Source organism: Trichoplusia ni, chromosome 16, assembly GCF_003590095.1.
Source record: "Trichoplusia ni isolate ovarian cell line Hi5 chromosome 16, tn1, whole genome shotgun sequence".
In the NCBI taxonomy this organism is placed as follows: Eukaryota; Metazoa; Arthropoda; class Insecta; order Lepidoptera; family Noctuidae; genus Trichoplusia; species Trichoplusia ni.
Window position 1 is genome coordinate 4,221,173 of NC_039493.1, and position 25,072 is coordinate 4,246,244.

General features: G+C 36.0%; 1 protein-coding gene across 2 annotated transcripts in view; it reads left to right on the plus strand.

Moving 5' to 3' along the window:
* Positions 1 to 165: 165 nt before the first annotated feature.
* The window catches only part of LOC113502048 (regulator of G-protein signaling loco), a 92,126-nt gene continuing 67,219 nt past the window's right edge, over positions 166 to 25,072 (plus strand). The window contains exons 1-3 of one of the 2 annotated variants that reach the window (XM_026883425.1): positions 166 to 798; positions 2,040 to 3,571; positions 3,776 to 3,970. In XM_026883425.1, the coding sequence (XP_026739226.1) occupies positions 396 to 798; positions 2,040 to 3,571; positions 3,776 to 3,970 (2,130 nt within the window). In that variant the 5' untranslated portion in view covers positions 166 to 395. The remainder of the gene's footprint in view (positions 799 to 2,039; positions 3,572 to 3,775; positions 3,971 to 25,072) is intronic. The other variant, XM_026883423.1, reaches the window with a different exon arrangement.

The window sequence follows — 25,072 nt, forward strand, 5'->3', positions numbered from 1 at the left end:
GTAAGTCATTACCAACTTTAAAAGTAATTAACAAATAAACTACATATTTTAAAAAACGATGCTGAAATTAGATGAAGTATGCTGTTGTTACTCTTTCAGTCAATTATTTTATTTATGAAAAGATCAATTTTATAAACTGTATATACTAACTGGGAACTTTGAGCACTTTTGCAAAACTTTTAAGAAGTTCTGTGAACGCGTACAAACTTTCTAAATGTCAGTTACAAAAGACCTCGAAACTTTCTTATTTCTCGTTTTTCTAGTTTTCTAACATAAAATTAAGTGTTAAACGATCGCGTTGACATTTGATTCAACCAACTTAATTTCCTATTTATAAAAATCAATTCAAAATGAGTGTTGTATAGTGGATAAAATAGTTAAGTGAAGTTATTGTGATGGTGCCGCAGCAGCAGCGACGGAGACGTCGTCGTGCGGCGCTGGCGCGGACAGCTGAGCGGCGTGTGGTGGTCGCTCGTGGGGCTGGAGGTTTCGGGTTCACGATAGCAGGGCAGCGGCCGTGTGTGGTGTCTGCGGTGGCGGCGGGCGGGCCGGCGGAGCGCGCTGGGCTGCGGGCTGGGGACGCCTTGCTAGCTGTGGATGGAGCAAGTGTGGCGAGGGCACCGCACGCATCGGTAGCTCGCCTGGTCGCGGCTGCTCCTGGTGCTATTGCCTTGTCCGTGTCTCCTCGAGAAGCGCCTCCTACAGACACGGAGGATACCGAGCCTGATGAGCGGGCTCGGACGAGGAGACGACACCCGCCGCCCAGGCGTAGGCCTCAAGCAATGCTACACCATCCAGGTAAAGGCTTTGAAGAACCTTTATTTATTATCTTTTAGTATTTAATATGAGATACACAAGATAAGGTGAAGATTATAATCATAACAAATAATGCTTTATATTGCATTTTGCCTATTCAATGCTTTATAGGGTTCTGGTTCATTAGTATAATTTAAAATTTATTTGTGTATTGTACAGTCAGTAACAAAAGTCCATAAATTTTATCTAATTCAAAAACTGCTAGAAAACTTTGCGGGGATATTAATGTTCAAATAAATTTATTGTAAAGTTCTGATATCAACCCTTTACCCTAATTACAATAATTACACTTTGCTTTGATCAAGTTTCTGTAAATACATTTGTGTTTATGGATTTTATATTCTGACTGTAGCTAAGCTATGCTAAATATTTACGTAGGTGGTACAACTTTGTTATAATGTAACCATGATTATGGAAATGCGGTTTAATCTTGTTTCAACATGTATTCGCTCTTTGCAGATGGATGAGACCCTAGCGTATGTAAGTGCATTATCATTGATGTCACTTTATCAATGTTTGTGTTGTGGACGCACTGTGCACTAACTTTACTTGTATATTAATATTTATTGAGGAGGAATCCCTCTAATAACAGTTACAGATGCATTTATATTTTTGCAAGAAAAGAGTTTTTTATGTGTTAATTGAAACATTGAATTGTGCATGTGAAGGAAGTTAATTAGTATTGTATTTAAGTAGCTACAGTATTAAAAAAGAAAGTACTTTAAAAGAAGAAACTTAAACTAAAATAACTAAAATTCTGTTTTGCATTCAATTAAAAACATGTTTTTATCAAATCTGTAAATATTAATATTAACTTCATTAAAGCAATTTGAATGGCTCGAATTCCGTTTCTATTGAATTAATTTTTAATCGTAAAACTAAATTGTAATCAATTTGCAATAGTAGCACATACCAATTTTTATTTTGTGGATTACTACCTGTTTTAATAACTGCATGCTATATGGTTTTTAAGTAGATTGCTTTAATTCTAACACAATTAACTGATACTCCTATTTAAAACTCATGATTTTTACTCTGATATCTTTTCATAATTACTCTGTTATCAATTCTTTTAATTTTTACGTTTCCACTCATGACAGAACACAAACAAAATACAGTAGAAAAAAAACTTTACTTAATAACTCCAATCCATTTTTTTATATTTGGTTAACTATTTCTCAAACATGTCTCAACCAACTAATCTCTTTAACTACCACTTCCAGGTTGTCATGCGGCACCAAGCACGTCGGGCGTCAACGAGATCCTTCAGAACTTGAGCCGAGCTCAGTTGACCCCGAACCACGCAGCCCGCCTCGAGTGCCGCGCTGTCGTCGGCTACCTGGGCACCATCGAAACACCACAAGCAGCCTCTAACGCCGCCCCGGGAGATGTGAGAAACGCAGTCAGAAAGCTAAGACAAGAGCGACGGCCAGCCGCACCTGTCCTGCTATCTGTTCTCCCTAACTCCTTACTTCTTCGTCGACCAAACGGCCAGGTTCTGGCACAATACCAACGTGAAAGGATAGTCTATGCTGGCTGTGGTTCTGATGCTGATCGAAGGTATTTTGGCCTCGTGACGTCTGCCGAGACCTCAGAAGCAGAAGCCTCGCATAGTTGCCACGTTTTTGCTGTAGACCCCCGAATGGCTGAACACGAAGCTCATATTACCAGAGCCAGAGAGTTTCAAATTGTTTGCACTAGAGATCCAGTCGCCGAAAGATGCCTGGAATTTCCACCGTCAGCAGAATATGTTATCGGCGTCATAAGAGGCATGTACTCCTTGCCAGCTGAAGATTGCTCGAGTCCAAGTTTGCAGCAGATATCTAAATTAGCAGCTAAGGGAGATAGTCCCGCACTAGGCAACTTTTCGAGATGTAATAGGCCTGTGTTCCGAGTACCGCGAGATCGACGGCCTTGTAGACACGAGGAGAGGATAGAAGCTCAAGACTTTGTTGCGAACTCGCCACAGCCAAGCAACCACAGTGAAGTGACGACGACCTCTAGTAATAGCGATTCAGGAATCGGCTTCCATAACGACTGCCGAAATATTGCGGATAGAATACTTGTAGTAGACTTCGCGGGTCAGCAAGCTGCCCCTAACAGATTCCGACAGGAAATGCCTCGACGACCAATAGGACTAGTCGGCTGCAGTAGTTTCGAGGCTGATGGCTCATTCCTCTCCAACACGACGCCCGTCGTCGATGGATTTGGGGGTCAAGGCAGACCCCTAAATTTAGATGACGTAATTCTAAACGCAAACGATCTCCAAACGGTCAGACACGTTAGTCCTCGGAATGAGGACGACAACTACAATTACAATAACCTCTATGGGAATATACCTTCAAGTTCTAGGGGTTACGTAAACGGTGCGGTTTACGACCAAGTGTATACGGAGACTGAGGGGCATCACTACGAGTTTATCCCTCCACAATTAGACATGGATTTGGAGATCGACCGGGTAGCTGAGACCTTTAACTCTGTAGAGATTTATGAGGAAAGATCTCGTCATCCGCCTGACTGGCAGTCGAATGAGTCTGTGGAGAACGTGACGGTGATATCGGGTGGTACGAGCAAGGCGAGCATGGACTCCGTGTCGGTGTACTCGTCCAGGTCTCACGAGGAAGCCAGGCCGTCGCGGCGGCGGCACATGCAGGCGTCGCTAGACGATATGCTGGTGCTGGGACTCCGTGAGCCACCACCAGTCAGAGATAAAGATGATGATAATTTTGTTCATCCTGGCAGTGTTAAATGCAAGGTAAGGCTACAAGTATACTTTTGTTTCAATATTTAATGTAAATTCTTAAATGAACTTCTGCAGAAAGCCTTATTAAGTGTAAACCTTATTTTTTTTCGAATTTAGTTTGGTTAATTGCCAAACTCTGACCCTCAGAGAATTAATTAAACGATCGTTACAGATATAATTTGATACGTAACATATCAAACTATCTTTATCTTCCAGGTCAGGAAATCAATCAAACCTCTAAACCTCCTATCGAAGACGAAACACATGCTGACCGGCAAGGACCGAGACCGGCAGAAGGAGGAGCGGCGGCGCGCGCTGAGCGCCAGCGCCGGCGACGTGTGCGGGGCCGGCGCCGCGCAGGGCGACGCGCTGCCCGCCGCCGCCAGCGAGCCCGACCTCAGGGACACGCAGGTCAGTGGCGGGGACTGGGCAATTGGGAATGTATGGACCTGAATGTGTGGAGTTGATAGCAAAGAAAAGTAGGTCTTAAAGTTGCGTGCTTTTAAAAGTTCGATAAAAGAAAGGAAAATAACAAGCTAAGTTGCGTGAAGAGTGCACGTAAAATTTAGTCTCATAGAAAGTGATTCTCCTTGTTGCTCATATGCTGCGATAACTAGGATAAATTCACAGGCCATGTTCATTTTATTGATTCAGAATAATAGCATACGAATTTAGATGCATAGCTCAAAAATCGTCAAACTGTATGACAGTTTGCTGGCGATATTTCCACATGATTATAAAAAATAAAATGATATACCATGGATTTCACGAATATGTTTGTAGTGACTTTAAGATCAATGAATGTTCTTAAAACCACTACGTAGTCATCCAGTCACTGCGTGATCTTTAAGTCTAGACTACAAAATTTATTTGTGTTAAGGTAAACATAGAAACGTAGTGGAAATATAAATGATCGTATCCTTGCTTGTGACGTCATACGTTACGTATTTGGCGGAGCATCAAGACTGCATTTATTGCTTCACTTTAAAAAGGATTCCTATGCAGTTTGGCCTGTTACATTTATGTGTTGGCAAATGGACTCATTTCAATGACTATGTTTTTTTTGCATATTATTTATAGAATGAATCCAGTGGATTTATAAGTATGAAATAATATAAAATGGATGAATCAAATTCCTCATATTTATTTCATTTATTGGTCGGTATGTTACTTCATAATCTTAATACTTTTATCCTACTTAAAACTAAGAAATGACTTTTACATACAGACATAATCACAAATTCTTGTGCCGTACCTACCGATATCATGCAAACTTAAAAAGCATAGTAACGTGCCATATGAATATCAGTAAAATGATATCTTATTTTTAATAAACTTATTTTTCAATTTCCATCAGATGGTTGGAATAGCATGCACGCTGTCATGTCACATTGTCGGCGCCGTCCGCATTCCTCGCCCACCATAACCGCGCTCGAAATAGATCCGAATTATAATAAGACTTTCGTTCACTCATTCAACATGCGATATAAATATATTCAATGGAAATGTGCCCAGGCCTTATTAAAATACTGATGTTTGTTTATATTAACACATTGTTGCGTTGGCAACTGTTTCAAAATATCAGGCGGATTCCATGATGAATCTGTGTACGGAATCGGACAACAAGAAATGTTTTGTTATTAACTGTTGAATAATGATCGAAAATATTTTATTGAATCTATTATTGAAACGTTGATAATGCCAGAATTATATTTGGGAGTCTGCAAAAATTGCAATTAATTGATTTTCGCAGTATATTTGAATCTATAGTGGTACTCTGAGAGGAGCTCGTGGCTAAGCTATAACCGCATAAGTGATTCGATCACAGGTTAAGCTATGCTTGACGCGGTTGGTCCGTAGATGGGTGACCATCTTTGTCATAACGAGGTCCTCCGTGTTTCGGAAGGCACGTTAAATTGTGGGTCCCGGCTGTTATTCCTACATCTTTGACAGTCGTTACAGGTAGTCAGAAGCTTGAAAAAGTCTGACAGCCAGTCTAACCAAGGGGTATTATCGTGTTGCCCAGGTAACTGGGTTGAGGAGGTCAGATAGGCAGTCGCTCCTTGTAAAACACTGGTACTTAGCTGAAACCGGTTGGACTGGTAGCCGACCCCAACATAGTTGGGAAAAAGCTAGGCCGATGATGACTGGTACTCTGTAGCCACATAACTACAACAAGAACCAATAATAAATTAATAACATCCTTGATTCTCAAAACATATTCTAAGAAAATCATGTCATCAATGAAATTATGTATCTCAAATTCAAATTAAGTCTCATCGATGTATAAATCGATAAACATTATCGATTCGCTTATCGGTTGTCCGCTCGATTCCCCGTACATGTGAATCAATGCATTCTTCAGTAATGTCGTCTGCAGCTTCTATGAATGGCGCCCATTCATGAGCGGCCAACATTCCTGGCTTATCGCTAGATACGGCGCGCGGTTACACCTGCTACAGATTACACGTAAATTATAATAACGTTTTAGAAAAAAGCTAGAAGTAAAACTATGATAATATTTTTTCTGAAGTAAAATAAACTTAGAGAGCCGAGATACGAGACCGTTATATTATAAATACTTTTTAGTTTTCAAGCCCGTAGGTAATTATTTTGTACGGATTAACTTAAACTTCCCTACATGTAAAAAGTAGAATAGCCAAGTAAGGATACGTCTTAAGTAAGTGATTAAATCAGTTTCGGAGAAACACTTGTGCGCGCCCAATCTTACTAATAATAATGTACTGAATGTAAGTGTACATAAATACATTCGGCGCTACGCTGTGGAGTACTATTGTACTTAGATAGTGAGCGAGGTACATATTCAAGAGGAACGAACAGAAGGTCAAGTCCCCGAAACGTTCTGTAGAGCCTACCGAGTCCACTTTTTGAGTCTCAGGGTACGTTTTCACTCGTTCACCTAGGCGCTTTTTAGCAACAACTGAGAGTAGTTCTATCACAAACCATTGGCGTGGGGTGAAGAGTGTCACTGTCAAATCCACTTCGCCTACCTTAGCATCAGCGGAAACGTTAAGAATCGATTCGATTACGACTGCTTACGAAATATTGCTTGATATATCTTAACTGCTATCTAAATCCTTCATAGTGCGTTGTATTATTAATATTAATACATTTTAATGTATCTTCTGCTACATGCTTGTGTTGTGGTCTTGTATGGATGCGCCGGCGTCGGTGTAGCCCGGTCAGCGAGCTCGGCTAATTTAAACATAATTGACCAATGTCAGTGTGTGTAGGGGTGCTGAGAATTGGCCACGCTAGCAATATTTATTTTTTCAAAATTTATGCCTTATGAATTTTGATATCTGAATATTATTAAATAATGTAACGGTTTACTCACGCGTATTTATCGGGATATCCCGACTAGTTTCAGACCCAACCGGAGTCCTTAATCATGAGCGTCGGCACTCAGTTCGACTCGCGATCCCGACGCGTCTACATCATTTAATAATGAATCATTCTCACGATAGTTACTATCAAAAGACAACTATTCAGATATGAATAGTTGTTATGCATATAAACTATAAAACTTACTTATAACGTAAGTTACGTTAAGCGTCAATTTCATGATTGTTTAACCTGATACTTTGTCGTATTTATTTCGCTTATAAAGTCCTTCGACCTATCGATCTGATCTGATCTATCGAATTGCAAGAAAGATAATAATTCATTGATATTAGTACTTATAATATATATAATTGTTTGCTGTCATCCTTAATCCAGGAATTCCCAATTGCACACTGCACAAGATAGTTTAAATAAATAAAATAAAAATAAATAGGATCTTAGGGTATGCAAAGTATTTGTGACGTAGTCTTCAAGCGAAGCAATAAATAGACAGACAACACATAAATCTTACAGACGTCTTAATACGAGTTCTGTTTACAATAGTCTCTCATTTGCATTCGGGATGATTTTAAATGACGTAGAGAAAATTATCGAGTACTGAGGATTTAACAATGGAAATGTCTGTCTCATTTGGAAAAGGGAATGGGAAACTGTCACATTAAACTTAAACTTGTAAATAATGATATTGGGATTTGAACGAGCTTCCATGCCTATTATTTTTAACATAACTCTGCAGTGTTCCGTAAGAGTATTCCGTTTGTCCAATCCTAATTTATTATAAGACTTTTATACTCCTATAAAAAGAGTCCCAAAAATTACTCAAAATGCTTACATTAAATTGGTATATCGTCATAATTTTTCATCGACTACATCACATATTTATCGCCTCTCGTGATCCCTGAATGACTTTTGTTCTATTTTCGTTGACAACTGTCATCTTTAGCAAGCCCCGCCCCTAAGAACTTAAGAAGGATTATTGATAAGAACACGTCACACTACGTCACAACGTCGGCGATCTTCAAAAGTATTGATAAACAATTGAAAATAAAGGCTCATTTAGACGATGCGAGTAATATCGTACGAAGCTTTGGTATCAAAAGTGATATATTATGATCGGCAATGTATCGCAACTCACACGATACTTTCTGCTCCGTCTAAATCGGCTTTAAGTGGAACGATCGAATCAATAGAACAAATAGAACAAATAAGGGATTAAATGATTTCTTTGATCAGTGTCTCGTGAAGATAGGGATTGTGACGTATTATTTGTCTGATAAAAATAAAGATAGTATTGCATCTTAAAACTTTTAGAAATACTATGTGACTAACAGGGCAACGTCCTCGGGGTCAATAGGGATGATTACTGGGTATAAGAAGTAATAATGTTTTTCGTCATCAGGGGCTTGCGATGTACCGACTTCTCAAAATTAATTGCACTGTTATTTGATAATTATATCATTTGATATTAACGACGAATATTGAAAAAAATGTAACTATTGTGCAAATTAGACTTCTGCATAGAAACCGAACATTTATGATGCTCTAGAAGGCGTGCAAATTCGATGATCTCCATGCACGGCATAAAAATACTGTTCTTCTTGTTTTCAGTATCTTTGGTATTGGACACGTGTACATAAAAGCTAGCAAAAATATTTGGACACCATTTCATTGGGTTTGGGTTTTCATGATGACAAAAAGACGTCTTTTTTCTTTGATAAGAACTTGAGAAGGATTACTACTTGACGTTATTTGACATTCGTGTTATACATTATGAATGGAATGTCTGAGGTGAACCGAACTATTGAGATGGTATCAGTGGCGTGGTTTTTTTATGTTTCGTTGTTCAGTTATTATTTTAATAAAGCCTAGAAATTTTGTAATTCACCTTCATTGCGTTATTTAATCATGTTTTAAAACTGTATTTTCTATCCCTATTTATAGTTATGAGTACGTAAATTTCAATTCATAGTAAAAAACATACGAATACGTTTTATTTATTTTTTTCAACTTTAACAGAACGGAAAAAGACAGGCCGAATTTTAATCTCCTCTTTTTTCAAGTAGTTCATGGAAAATAACACAGCCCTTTACAAGGGGATTCGACTTTTTCTTATCAATCTACCAAAAAATGTTCAAAGATTTATTCTACACACACACTACTACCACACTAAACGGAAATCATGTCAATAATACTCATTTTCTCAGTGGCCAATACTAAACAATCGTGCTATACAATGCGGCCAGCTCAATTAAGATATGGCATGGGCGCCGGCTCCAGTCTCGGACGGGCCATGTATCGCTGTAAAAGGATTTAAAAACAAACGTGGTCAGTGTGCGTAATAGTGATTATTATCATTTGCCAATTTTATATGGAGTTTTGAAATGTATTTTTCGGAGGTAGTGGCATTGGTGTTGATCTGTGCAAGTGGGATTGATCTGGGATTCGAGTGATTAGGTTTGGCTTGTGCTTTGATTTCAAGTTTTGAATGGTTGGATTTTAAATTTAATAAATTTAGTAGTAGGTAAAGTACGGTATATAGCTAAACCCGGTAATATTGAAAAGTGACGTAAAATAGTTTAATAAATGTCGCGAAATGGGGAAATTTGCCTAATAACTATATGTTAAATGTAACGATATGTCGATACTTATCCAAAATATCTTTATAATTCTCCATTGTTAGGTACTAATAATTCGGTCACGAAGAAATTATACAACTGCGCAGTGCGCACGCGCAATTTTATATTTGAACTTTTTGTTTGTTGAAAACATTTGAACAATTTTGGCTTTGATCTTATAATTATAGACTTTCAGTGGTATTTTCGTATAAAAAGGTTCTGTAATAGGGAGTTTCTCTCATGATATCTCAACATTAAAAACGTTGCCTTTTATCCATTAAAACCAATAAATTCATTCTGTACAAAAATTCTTACGAAACCTCGTTTACATGCGTTCATTGTTGAAAACAGCCCTTTTAGAAATGAATGTCCACTCAAAGTTTGAAGAGTTATTTATCTATTATTTATTTATAACATTAATGTTAACTAGAGAGACACGAATACCTCATTGTCACGTGTCATGGTTTCCATAAAGCACGTTGCGTGACACGCTCTACCATTTTGGTGTTTACCCGAGTTGTCTGGCACTTGGGAAGGCAAATTTTTCTATTGGTACTAAGTATATTGAAGATTGATTTAAGCAAGTTCACGCGCATATGTGCGATGCTCTAATTTGAATCTGGTTCAATATGGTTATCATTTCATATTTGTTTCCTTTTTCGCTTGCTAACAAGATTCAATTTTTGTTCATCTCTATTTTTAGCACGCGATAAGACTGATGTGTAGTTATTTTTTTGAAGTTTATTTGACTCAAAAAATGATGAAAATGACTAGATATGTCAACAATGATTCACGCTTTCTTTACTAGTAGTAGGTACCCTATGGACTTACTTATTGGCTGTTCGCCATAGAAATGACATTTTTGAATCGCGCACCTAGAAGATCTGGATTCGTAGCTAACGTTTTCAAAGTGCCTACTGTTTATTTTGTTAATATTACGTTTTTAGACGCAAACGTTTAAAGGGTACTTCCTGATTTAAATGTTGCAGCAGTAAGACAGTTATAAGTGAATGAATAACTAACCGAATATATAAGTCTTTCTCTTAACATAAGGTTGATGCACAACGTGGTGGTCAGAGCTTCATTCACCAATGGGTCTCGGTCTTGAAGTACCACCGTGTATACCTTTATGATGATAAAAGTGTTAATTCTCCATTATTAAATTCACATGTGGAAAAAGCTGTTAAAATCCACCTAAAACAAAAATAAAATACAAATCTTTTTGATTTCGACTATTCAGTTCGTTTAGTCATACTCGTGATCTAGAAGACTTATTCAGGTCCATAGTACAAGGTGTGACCCACAACAAACAATGTATGTTGCGACATAAATTCGTATCACAACCCAGCAGACACATGATCACAGTCCTTGGAGAATTTTGAGAAGTCGGTGTATTCAAACGTTTTTATTTGTTGAACGATACCAATCTTTTTATCTCTATAAATTGTGTGATTGTGTCTCTATGTTAGGTTAACCATGATTTCGGTTTTTGGAGGGACGTTCTCGAACCTTCTTTTCTTACGCCACGTGTGGTAGTTTTCTCCATTATAATTGTAATTATCAATGCTCCAAACCTTTCCTATACGGGTAGAGCTTGTGCCCAGCAGTGGGACGTAAATAAGCTGGCCTTATTAATTTACTTACAATATTGATAAGAGGAACATTTTTTTTCTCATACCTCCTTTTAATATTTCTCTTGAATTTCATTGCGGATTCCAAGATAGTCAAAAAGTTATGACATGCAGTATGGCTTGCTAAGTATACATACGAGTATGTGGGTTGTAATTCAAAATAGCTTTACCCAAAGCAAGCTCTTGACAGCCCATAACCAGAAACATGTTAACCCGCGCTTATCGCTGATAAAAGTTCACAAAAAAATCACGTGACATTTGCTAAACGTGTAGTTTTTTTTTAATCTCTCGTGACGATTGACGAAAGACACAAAACAAAATACAAGTTGGTTTTTTATGTTTGCGGGTTTTCAAGTGGTTCCCGTTTCAATAAAAAATGTATTCCAACGTGAAAATGAAGTTTCAGCGCCATGGATGGTTTAGATTCATAAATTAGCTCGGAAGAATGTATGGATAACCATACTAGTTGATCCAGCAAGGTTCCTTTTGAGTATCAGAAAATATTATGTATATTCACATACTACAAAAGTTAACAATGCATGGTCACCCTACTGGTAGTATAAATGTTCTATTTCAGTAGTTATCTGTTGTTTTATCGTGTATTTGTCGAGCTCGCGACCAAGGGCCGTCTATATTTAGATCCTGTGAATCACTTAAGGACGAATGTAATCAGTTGTTCCAGTTGCATTGTTTATGTAGCCGCGTTTGTTTGTCAATATACTGAAGACTTCGTGTCTTATGTTGAAACCAATCTTATACATATAAAAATGTCTGGTGGTCTGCCATCAATTCCTAAAGATATATAACTGGTGTAGTGGGAGCGTGACAGCGAATTACACGTAGAGCAGTGTCTCTTTTCCACAATTTCAAGATTTTTTTTCACATTTTGAATATAATTTAGTTATTTATTTTCTGTAAGCAACAAAGTTTAAAATAATAAAATTAAAAATAGTAAGCAGGCTACCAGATTGATGAGACTTTCTTAATCACTGTTTCTTAATGAGCATGATTTATACATACAAGCATTTTATGTTTGTTAAACAGTTTATGACGCAGCTCTGAATCGCTTCAATTAAAACAATAGATTCACAGTCTAGACATCTTGAAAGACAATTTATATCAATTAACAACGGAAATAACTTTCAAAGATTAGAGAAGGGATTAACTGACGTTTCTTACATACATACTGCATATTATTTCTATATATTTACATGTTGATACAGTGGGAATAATACTTCGATATGAAGAGAGATGAGCTGACGCGCAAATATTCGTCGTTGTATCGTATTACTACAAAAATTGATAATTCTTTTTCGAAAAATTGTAATTAAAAAGCAACAAATCGTAATATAAATCTTAATCGTTTTGCCCACACAATAAAAACAGACCATTTACATAATTATGTGATCAATAGCTATAAACAAAGCTGTTGAAACCGCATTTAATGACAACATATATTTTACAAATGCATTCAGCATCATAAACGGTTCGTTAAACTAACTCTGCTAATAACGGTCTTTATTACCCATTTGCAATTTAAAAGGGAATTGCTTACATATATCTTAACTGGTTAATTGTATTTATTAAATTCGGACGGTCATTAAGAAATAGCTAATGCTAATACTGTGTTATATTAAGTTGTGCGCTGCAGTTTTACTTGGAGTTTATGAGATACACTGCAAAATGTATTATTCATCTTAGGAGTAATAACTTAGGTACGAACATGAGGTAAGGTTCGGTGTAGCCAAATCCTCTGGTTAGGCCTACTTACTAGAAACCCGCCAAATGCGGGAATCCCTGCACGGCGGTTCAGGTTTAGTCAGTAAGAGTCTAATACTACCCAGTTCCTCCCCGAGAAGGTTCGACAAATCAATCCCGAGACAATACGCGCACATTGGGGATTGCGTGACGCCACTTGGCAAGACAGCGCAGTCTAAGTGTAATATGTTTGTTGCAGTTGATTCCACGGAATTATATGTTTTCGAGACAGAATTATTTGCTATAATCTGGTCTCAGGTCAACTACCTCTTTTCCGAATTCTATCGAAATTAGTTCAGTCGTTTAAGCGTGAAAACAAGCATACAAACACACATTCCCATTTATATAAATGACTTGTGTTAAAGTTTGCTTGTATTTCTAACTGCGGTATTTGAGTTAGTGTAACGAGTTTAATATTTATATTTTCAGTTCTGGAATGCAGTCTGTTTTAATTGCTTCTATAGTTTAACGTTCTCGTTTTATTTAATGTTGTGGGTAAGCTTTATTGGTCTCAATTCTTAGTTTGAGATTTTTAGGTTAACACTAGCTAGGTGTAATATATAATTTATAATCTAGAATGAGTGCAATGTCTGAGGTCATAATCTAATAACCCTTTCAGTTTCGTACTGATATGAGTGACTTTAAAAGTGACAGCGAATCCTGAGTTTGTTTCGACATTTCTTCTCACGTTAGTCAGAAAATGTCGAATTCAGCGAGGTTAAAAAAACATGTAAAAATGATGATATATCCTAATTATCTTACATAATAATCAATTTTATTTAATTTCAAATAATGTCTGTTGTCTGTAAAGACTCTTGGATTATATATATGCTTGATCATGTGCTTTTTATATTGTTATATTATTGAAAACAGAGTATCATCCTCCATAAAACGATATGTATGTAGGTAATACTACTGTATATTGCATTCTACTACGGCACAAGTAACTCCGGCGTTAAGCTAATAACAAATAGTGAAGCAAATTATATTGGGAGCGTGTCAGGCTACTTAAATAGTTTATTTGATAGAGAACTCGTGTGTCGTGGGCCCCAATGTAACGGTCACGTGCTCGTGCCCGCATGTCACCCAATATATCTATTGTGATCTAAGAACAGAATAGGGACTTCAATTAAGGACATTGTGGAACGGAAATAGGACTGGTAGGCATTAATTAACGTGAGAATTCGAATAAATAAGTTTAAATAACATTACCAAATATACGTTTATAATAAAAATGATTTATTTTTAAGCTACAGAGTTTAAGGGCTGAGATCACAGTTTGTTATATCTATAAGTTTATTTTCTAACAGAAATAATTACAAAAAAATCTGTTTATTCCGTTAGACAGATTTCCAAAAATTTTGGACATGTGTTTTTTCTTTTATCTCGTAAACAAAAAATGAAGGGAATACAATAATTTAAAATCTCTTGTGACGTCACTTACCAGTAAGCTTAGAAAAGACAAGCGACTTGGTCGTGTCACTCACATACATTTAAGTCTCCATAGTTCATTACATTTAAGACTGTATTCAATACCTAGGGAGACACGTATCTCCCTCCATTCACCTAACATTCAACCAAATAAGGTTGTATACCCAAAAGAGTCACAAAACGGGTCTAAATACAGTCAAAGCTAACCTAATAGTGAATACAAGACGCAGTCAATAAGTGTCGAGGCAAGACGGTGATTGATTGAGCCGCAGTCGTCGTTACATCGAGGACGCGATCTGACCTGGTTCTAACTAACCACTGAAATAGATACGTCTGATAAACATGCAGGTTTTATTGCTTACTACGGATTTTACTATACTATGTAGGTGTAATTTTTATACTTTGTTCTAGGATGGTGTCTAGCAATATGATAGGGGAATAATTTGAATTTTGTAAGCAATTATAATGGGTTTGTAGTTATCAGAAAGCAAAGAGATTTTTTGTGATATTTTTAAATCTAATACGCAGGGTGTTCGTCGTTAGAAATCGTAAAAAATAGAGAGGTCTGGCAGAGAAAGGAGGAGGCCTTTTCCCACCAGTAGGATCTAACAGAAGCCATAATATATACTATATTTTTTTTTTATCAACAAAGTTTTCCAAATTAATGTGTTCAAACTGTGTTCGATAATGTCGATCAAACCGTCTTCTATTGACAAGAAAATTAAATTTTATTACTCGAATAGCTCGACATGTAGGTCAAGGCATCTTATATTGATATCAATTTTAATTAAAATACCACAACATTCTGAATACACATAATTTAAAGGAAAATAGTTCTCAAGAATACTACACTTAGCTACCTTATTGGGTTGCGGTGTACAACGAATTGAAACAGATCTATTTTCACGCATAAATGTAGTATTTACAATATAACGGATCTTTTTTTGGCGTGTATTGAAGTAGCGTAGAGCGTAAGTGGAAGCGTAAAGAAAATATAGAGAGAATAAAATATCAGAAGCACGTAACTGTTTTATAAGTAAGACTATGTAGCTATAACGCCTTTCCCAGACAACGATTGCGGATAAACGTTCTTTTTGTTTTAGTTTTAACTGAAGATTGTACGCTCTTTGTTTTGTTTAAACTGTAGCCTCCACTCGCTTTGCGCGAAACGTCTTACTTGATATCTTTCTGAATGAAAGAGTTGGATGGTATTTAGAGTTAGGATTTAGAATATATCTATTCTTAATGATCTGTGTATGGTTTGCTTGGCGTATTTATAGGGATGGTTTCGGACTCAACTGGAGTTCTTAATCATATGACTTGACGCGGAGTAGCAGCTGAATGCAGCACGGTGTGGAGTGGCATCTGTCTTTCACACTTTTACAATTGCTGGCTTCAGCAAGAGGATTCCGTTTTCTTAAATCTTGCGCTTAATACTGCATAACTGTGCGCTAATATTTCAATGGGTAAACAATAAACGTTTCCTACTCAAATAATAAACTACAAACAACAAACCGAAGTCAAACAGTTGTGGAGACCAACATGAAAGGTGTGCGCCACGTTCCCGCGGAAGTAGTAAAACTAACGCAATAACACTTATAACCCTGGGGCGACTGTATTTTTAGACTTTTGTATGTAATGCTCAAATGCTTGTATTGTTTTTATTCTTCTTATTAATGCTCGCTGCTTTTCTGGCTATCTTTTGGAATGAAAAGTTGTTAGGCCTTTTTTTGGAAATTTTATTATTGTTAACTTTTAGATTTTCCAAGAGTTACCTTCGTATTTGGTCGTTGGATAATATATTTATTTCAAACTGCTTACAAAAATATACACAAGGTATAACGAATGCTACTAATTTAGATGTGGCCATCGTCGTCCATATTGTACGTCTTCAGCGATAACATCGAAAGAAAATATAAATTTTTTACATAGTTAGTTTTAATATGCATAAGGCGGCCGACAGTCTGGCTCTATATTCTTACCAAATCGAGGCATCATACAAAACAAAACACAACTAAAACTAATCTATTCACCACTCATGAGCTTGGCCCGTTATTATTCTGAAGAATTAATAAGCGTGCATAATTGTCCTCGTTCGCTCAATTAAGGGGACTTCCGTATTCGGCTGGCTGTGCGGATCGTGACCCCTTTTCGGCAGTATCAGGGGTCAACATGTCAAGACGATATCTGGACTACCGAATCAATGCTCTCGTTGTTAACAGATTATCAGACATTCAGACGGGATGCCTTTTTTTTTAGTTTTGGGTATGATTATGAGACTTTGTGTTTTGTGTGTGTTGAGTTTTCAAGTGCCCAAAATATTTTTCTTGTGGTTCAAGAGGGTCGGTCTACATGTGTGAATACGGCTGAATTGCTTCGATTTTAACATATTATGTTTTATACTTTTTACCAGTAAAACCATTGTAATATTTGAATTTATTAGAAATCTAAAGAAATAACAGCTTTTTGATATTTTATTGTATCTTTCTGTTATAGCTATACTAGAGACTTAAACACCTTATCATCTCTTAATAGTCTGTAGTTCATAATTCTTGTATAAATATAGGAGTCTGTAATTAGCGAGTCTAATTACTCATCAATTAAATTAATTAAATAGTAGATTTTGTTGTCGCAACAAATATCTTGTAATTATTCCTCCTCACCGTCAATTTACTACTGTGTAGAGCTATTCACAGCGCGTTGTTTGTACTTGTCAACTAATACTACTATGTGTCATCTATTGTTGTGATTAATTACAATTGTAGGCATAAACTTGTCTCAAGTCGCAACAGTTCATCGGGTTTTTAATGATGACATTTGAGACGTATGCAAGGTATGCAATTTTGATATCATTTCTTGATAGATGCTTCTGTTTAAGACAGCTTGTAGTAGGTTTTTGCTTAAATATTTTTATTGCATTGCGATGCAGTCATTTCTTTTTGCTTAACGTCCATGGCGCTGGCTAGCCGACTAGCTTGATACTTGATGGTCGGCACCGGCGGCGGCGCGGCGGCGGCGTGGTGGCGGTGCGCACGCCACGATCATTGTTCGATTTATTTACATGAGACGTTCCCGCATCGCTCCCGCAAGCGCAACCCGCCGTTAAAACAATCCAATCAGTCACTCGCCAACCGCAGATCATGACACACGTCCACGCTTCCATCAACAAAAAAAACACCAATTGTTACACTACATGACAAAAATATGTGCAAATTAACGCTCTAAACGTTTCGTAACCGTACATAACCAGTGCTCACACCATAAAACCTTATGTGAACGGTATAAGGATGAGAATTCAATGAGTTAAAAATTGCAACAATTGAAAATAATTGATTGCTAATTGGATTTATAGTGCTTTCTCTGTTCCGCTTTGTGACAAGTGAATAAGAGTTGTGTTTGATATAAGTGACTTTGACACGTGCTTTTTGGAATTGGTGATGTTTTGGTGATTAGTTGTGGTGATCAAAGCAAGATGGCGAACAGGGTGATGGGTTACGTGATATGCGGATACAATTCCGTGGATAATTTGATGGTAAGTGGTTCTTTATTATTTATGGTAATGGCTTGCCGGCACGCGATCAGATAAAGATGATCGCGAAATCACTTGAATTTGAGATACAGTTTAATCTCGGAGCACGAAACATTGTAAGACCTGTTTAACTATCCACCGGCTATCTTAAATAACTCCTAAACGCGTCAAGTTTAAAACAACATCATTGAAACACTACTATTTCTTGTAGTAAAATGTTTGTTGTTACATAACGGGGCCTCATGTACACAACACAAGCTTGAATAAGCCACATGTAACACTCAACATTAATATACAATGCGCCTTTCAGTCGACGCATTAAATATAATTTACTAACTACAAACAAACTCGTTAGTTTTAAATAGCTTTATGGTTAAACAAAGTTACACAAGAACAATATATACTAGCTTTATTCATCGACTTATTCCCTTGGTTACTCCACAAAGAGGCCCGGTATGTTTCAGAACTTCGTTTCGTTGGATTCCTACAACTAAAATGCCTTGGTTAATTTTAAACTACACGGTCTGACTCCCCTATTATACTAAAGTACTTCCCGCCGAAAAAAAAAACGAGCAATCGGCTTCTAGTTTCAGTAATCCTCTGAATATTGTACTCTGAGTGACTGGGCCATATTTGTTCTCCAACTCATTTTACAAGGTAAACACTGTATCGTGCAGAAAATCCCTGTATCCCAATATCCCTGGCTATCAAAATTATATTGATCTAAAAACTGCATGCTATCGGTAATTTATGGACAACTATTAAACGTGCTTTTAGAGATATTGAGAGGTATGTTTATACTTGAAAATATTACAACTCAAGCATTTAAAAATATATGTAGAGTAAAGTAATGTTAACTTTCCTAGGAAGGACGGTCTTCTAGTCTAGAAGCTTGACATATAACTTGTTTTTTTTTTAATTTTAATTATGATGACACCCAACTAAATTTGTTCTCAAATTCCTCAATTGATTAACACAGATACAAACCTTGAATTGATCGCACATTCCAGCTCGTTCCAGATGTCGATCTTAATTTATGTGACTCTGTTGCTAGCCGACACCAATCTACATGATTTATTATAATGTAGTTGTCTCTGTTCGCTTAGATTTCACTGATAATTATGTGAATTTAAAATTCATTGTCCATTTAACTCGTTTGATAGAGTACTACCTACTTTATCATTTGCTAAATACACTCTTTATCGTAACCATTTATTTTTACGTAACAGAAATGGGAGCCACAGAAAGATAATTTACATAAGTACCATAGTCCGAAAAAATACACTATACACCAATAAAATCCACTTATAATCACCTAAGTGATATCTTTCATTAATGTATCAGTATCAGCTGCGACACAAGTAGCATTTCTAATTGAAACGTAAAACAAAAAAACACTATTAAACTCTCATCTAGCGATCATAACTTGCGCACATGCGGAAGATGGCATTGAAAATGTAATCACTCAGCAAAACGCAAGAAAACAATTTTCACTCTGAGATTTTCTCTTGTGTTATTTATTATACTCATAAATATGACTAGACGGAGAAAGATTTACAAGTTCATCTTTACAAGAAGATGGAACTCGTTTAAAACTAATTTCTCCTATCGCGGGTCCGCGGCTAGCGATTTGTCATGAAATAACTAGCAATCTTGTATATCTACTGTTTTGTGTGTACCAAAGATAAATCAATAATATAAATACTTTATCTGATGTGTCTTACGTCTTTTAATAGTTTATAAATCAAGCGCTAAACCTGTGACAGTTTGACCTTTAACACAAGTCTGAATGAAAAAGCACAGAGAAATTATCCCCGATAAATAAGCACTTTTGTAATGTATTTTATATGTGTTATGACTGTATGAAAAGAAGGCAGAATAAAAAGCGCCCTAAAATAATATGCGAAACTGATATGCTGAAAGGCCTTATCAATATATCTTGCACAATATTAAATTGAAAACTTTCAAATGAGTTTACGAAGATACATACGTTTGAATCAATTGCCTGCCTCAATCTATTGTCTGGAATCTAGATAGATTGGTTTTCGTTCTGCCTGGTAGGATTGAATGTTTACCATAATAAATCCTCCTTGCATAATCTTCGCTGTGCCGGTGCTGGTTTATTGATGCATAAACGCTATGTTTTGATTCAACAAGATCTTCAAACGGTCGTATAGCAGTGGAGCTGATCGTAATAACTCTCCGAGAGCCTACCATTATCGTTTAGACCATTGTTACTGCAGATGTAGGAAAGAGACGTCGCTCTACGAAGTCTAGTGCGTTGTCTCGCTTCCACATCTGCCATATCTCATTAACGGTCGTGGTAGGCTCGTAGTACTCGCTGAGTTATCACAATAGTCCGTTAAATCTAAGGAGTATCTAGTATTTTACGTTTACTTTATTTTAAAATGATGCATTGCATTTGTATTTCCAAAAAAGGTTAGCTACGCTACTGGACGTATTATTCTTAATTAATAAATATTGCACGTGACTGTTCATTTTTGCAATTCATTTGTTCGCAGTTTCTGAACCATGCGAAGTGTTTACTCGGTATATTATGTCTAAAGTTGACACAGTCAGTAAGCTATGCATTTTAGTACATCTCTTCCTTCCCCAATCGTTTCGTTTTCCGTTGTTTACCTTATTTTATCGTTGCGAGTGGCTGTTGTTAGGCACTTAATTTGCGAGTCTAATATTCTTGTATTCTTGCAATCCATTCAAATTATTAATATGCATATGTATATGATATGTGGACAATTATTTCAAGCGTTTATATTGAAATAAATAGTTTTCTGATAATTACTTCCATAAATAAAACGAACATTTCCTCAAAAAATCGGCTTAGGAGGTATCACAAAACTTGTGTATTTGTGTGTGTATCAATGTGATAATTCCTATTAAATTTAGCTTGGCTCATATGTCCATTTAATTATCAGGTAAAACAATTGAACAAGTACAGCATCTATCAGTATAAAATACCAATGTGTTTGTCATTCGTAATAACCTTGACACTAATCTGTAGAACCTTGAAACCGGCCTGAAACAGACACAAGAAGTGACGTCATCTTATCATCGTGTCTAAATACCGCTATGCGTTTTTGTTTATGTCTATAGAGCACGAAACATGAAATATGTTAGGTTGAAGAAAAAATGATTCCATTTGATTCTGAATACAACAGCCTGTATAAGATTATGAATGAATAAAACACACCCCGTATGTTGCTTAGGTTTGTGTCGCGATCGCTTTTGTCTGCGCGAATATTACTCATTGTAGTTAATTACTAAAAGTTCCTTGACAACTAGTATCATATCTTATAAAAAATAGGATGAAGTAATAAATTACGGTCTTTATAAAACGAATCAATATATAACGGGATTTACCTATTTTAACAATTAACTGAACAGGAATTTCCCGAAAATAGTTAATGATTTTTGTTTGTATTTTGTAAGGCAATGGGGATAAACCGTACAGCCTAACTTATTTACTTTTAAATTGAATTAAATATTCGTTATAGTACTTGACAAGTTTAAGTTAGTAGTAAGGTAACAATCAACATTTTATGAATTAAGTAAGGTTTTCTAAGATAAAAGTAGAACTAAGTATTTAAGTTAAAACAATGCAAACCAATTTAATTAATTAACTTCTATATACAACAGCGATCAGTTTTATTCATGGAATAGAATATATTTACTTTTTTCTACATCGATATCCTAAGTCTATTGGTTACATCAAAGAAGTAAGCCACCTTCATAAGCCATCGAGCTAACATGTCACTCAGGCATGCTCTAAATGCAACAATTTCTAAACGTATATTATTATTATGTGACATGCTAATCTAAACTCTCCCTGTTTAATCATAATCTCGTTACATAAGCTAAATGACAATTACGAGAGGTACTCCAGTCGTTTAAATAAGGACATTGTTTTCATATCACGTACCTTTGTCAGACGGAAGCCATGTTTGTACCTTCCTTAGTTAAGGCATGATTGGATTATGTCATTATAATCTCTGTCTGGTGACGATTTCGTTCGGTAAGATTAGACGGTGATACGAGTACCTACTTATGGTTGTATAGTTTATGTATGTATGCACGTGTGTATAATATGATTGTAACAGGTTACTATGCTGTGATTAGTTTATTTAAGTAATTGTTAAAACTGGTCACGATAATGAAGGTTTCACACAAAAAGGCCAAAATAAAATTTATGATAGCAAGTTTTGTGTGTGTTCCTAGCGTTCAAAAATGGGTTTTGGTCTTTAAAACATAATCTGTGAACATTCAAACAGTTTATGAAATACAGCCTGGTGAGATGACAGACAAACAGAGATTTAGTATTTTCTTTTTTACCTTTTGGGTATGCAATCCAAGAAATTACATTTGATATTTAAATGAGATCACATACAGTTTTAAATGAGCGAAGTTACCATTGCGGAAAAGTCTACAACAAAGTATTTAATTGAGTAAGCACATTTTTTAAATGTGGTAAACTATTTTGCTTTTTTAAAATCAATGACGTTTGAATTTTACACACGCAGTATTTTAATAATTATCTATAGTTGTAGCTCCTACAGCAAAGCTTTATGAAATGATTCGAGCAATGAGAAACAGATGGCGCTCAATGCATTTTTGAATGAATTTGATCACATGAGAAGAGTTTTTTTTAAACAATTTAAATAAGATATTAAACAAATACTAATAAAAAAATGTTCCTTTAACTTAAATGGGACAATAACCTAAAATAAATAAAAACCGGCTTTATTTTCAGCTTATTAGTCAGACTAACCAACAATAATACCTCTGTAACCTAATTGAGACCATACCATAACTATCAAAGTCACAAATGTCCTTAGTCTGAGCATGATAAGTTCAGCTCAGCAACTAAATAAACACTTTTATCACTGAATTCCCTGAAAATTATTATAGCTATACCGCTTCCAGCTGTAGATTATGCAACTAATTAGTTCATACAACCTACCACACAGCTTCTCACATTCGGACAAAATCTTCTATACGTCATAGGAATAAGGTTGATATTTAGGAAACTGAATCACACTGTGTTGTAGACTGTAACGCGAAGTCTTTCCTGTTTATAGAACCGAACTTGAGTTTAATATTTAAATTGTAGTTAAGTAATGGTCGGATGTGTAATACTCACGGTTACATTACAATCTTGTAATACAAGGCTTGTTGTAGTTTTTTTACTGTTACGTATGGATTATGATAAATCTTTTTCAGTTCCTTTCCAATTTTCTTGGAAGTGGAAGTTTCTTGAAAGGTTATTTTGTAACGTATTGTTATGTTTCTTGTTAGATTGAATTTCTGATGAGCAGGAGGCCTTCCATCTTCTGTTAAAGTGACATAGTTACTGTTGTGGGAAAGATGTCGCTCTATAACCTTGTGTAGTGTGCTATCTCGTTTTTATAACTGTAATAGTGTTCAGGTGTGTGTAAGGGGTGATGGAAAGTCCTTGTGCTATTAAGTTTATAAATGTACTATTTAAGTATTATATTTCTTATGTATGAAAGGCACATTGAATGAAGTCGTTTTGTTACAATGCAAATACAGATAAATCGAAATTGCAATTTTTAAAGTTCAACAAATGATTTCGATTTGATAGGAAAATTCTTTGAAGTGCTTTTATATAACCATTAACCAGGGACTACCACTCAACGCCGTCTTTTGTGCAGGACGGTTTAAGAGGTCGGCCCTCACAAGACATTTATCTTTGTGTTACCACCTGCGAGTTGCGACCACCGAGTTAGTAGTTCAGCCGGTATATTTCTCACGATAAAAGCAAAATAATAGTAGATACATAGCACGTTTTTAAATAGTCCAAGAAATTTCAGAGTAGGTTTCTTTCATAGATTGATGGTTGTTATAAACGATATTGTAGTTTTGAACCGCGAACCCGTTTTTCGAGTCTAGACGTGCATAACTGGAATTGACATTAATTGTAATTTCTATATTTTTTGTGTAAAAAGCTCTCGAACGGCATTCCGTGAGACGTGTTCTACAGTCGAGTCAACAAAAGCATCAATTTTACATTGACAGTGTGATTATTTGAAATTCATCTTTCCACAACACAGCGCCATCTAGTCTCAAACTTAGCAAAGCTTGTGTTATGAGTATTAGATAACTAATAATCTAAAATATTTCTAAAAACATACGTATTAAAAAATACACCTAGAAACAGAACAAATGATCGTGCGCATCACATGAACATTTGTCGTGGGTGGGAATCGAATCGTCCGCCGGTGCCCTTTAGCAGGTAGGTACACTAACCACACGACCAACAGGCCAGTCGAATTATTTAAGAAATTCAGTAAAAAGTTGCGGAAGAGGGAGACCAATTTACTTGTAGAGGATCATCTCGTTACTAAAGCAAAAGGATTCATTTAAAAAATCTAGTAGGCCACAACTCTCGTGCGGTCGACGATACATTGTTATTCATTAACATTTTTCATCAAATGGGTATACTCAGAACGATCTCGAGTGACTCTATGAATAAATTGTTTATACAATGCTTAAATACCGAATTAGCACTCAATAAGACTGTTGATTTCATTACTGGAATTGAGAATGAGACACGTAAGATGCTCTCATGCAATGGTTTCACTCGTTTCTATGTTAACTATGTTTATAGTTGTCAAGCTATTTATAGATAAAGTGACTTTGTATTGAATTTGTAAAAGTTTTATATAGTTCTACATTCATGAAGAACAAATTAATTCATGATTATGATCTGAATTGTTCAGATATAATGCTGTTTTTTTTTCTGGTTAACAATGGCTGCAGAGTTCCCAATTCCTTGTCCCATATAGCCATGTTAAATCTTATTACACCTATGTGTTTCTAACATATAGTTGTGATGATGTTTGATGATCATCATTTTATGTGTTTGTCAAAAACTCTTTTTAATCCCCGACGCAATATGTGTGTTGTAAGTTTCACGTATCTGTATGTTTGACTGTCTGCCTTTCTGTCATCATAGTTTCCGAAAGTTATCAACTAAGTTACGTTACTAACGTTAACAGCTTAAGTTTATCAACTTAATGGTAAGTCTTGGTTTACATGTCGATACCAAGTCAACCCTCATGTAACCTATTAACGTCTATGAGTGCAAGAATTAGACATGTTTGCGTAATATCTTGTTTACTCAAGTTTCAAACAGATTATCAGT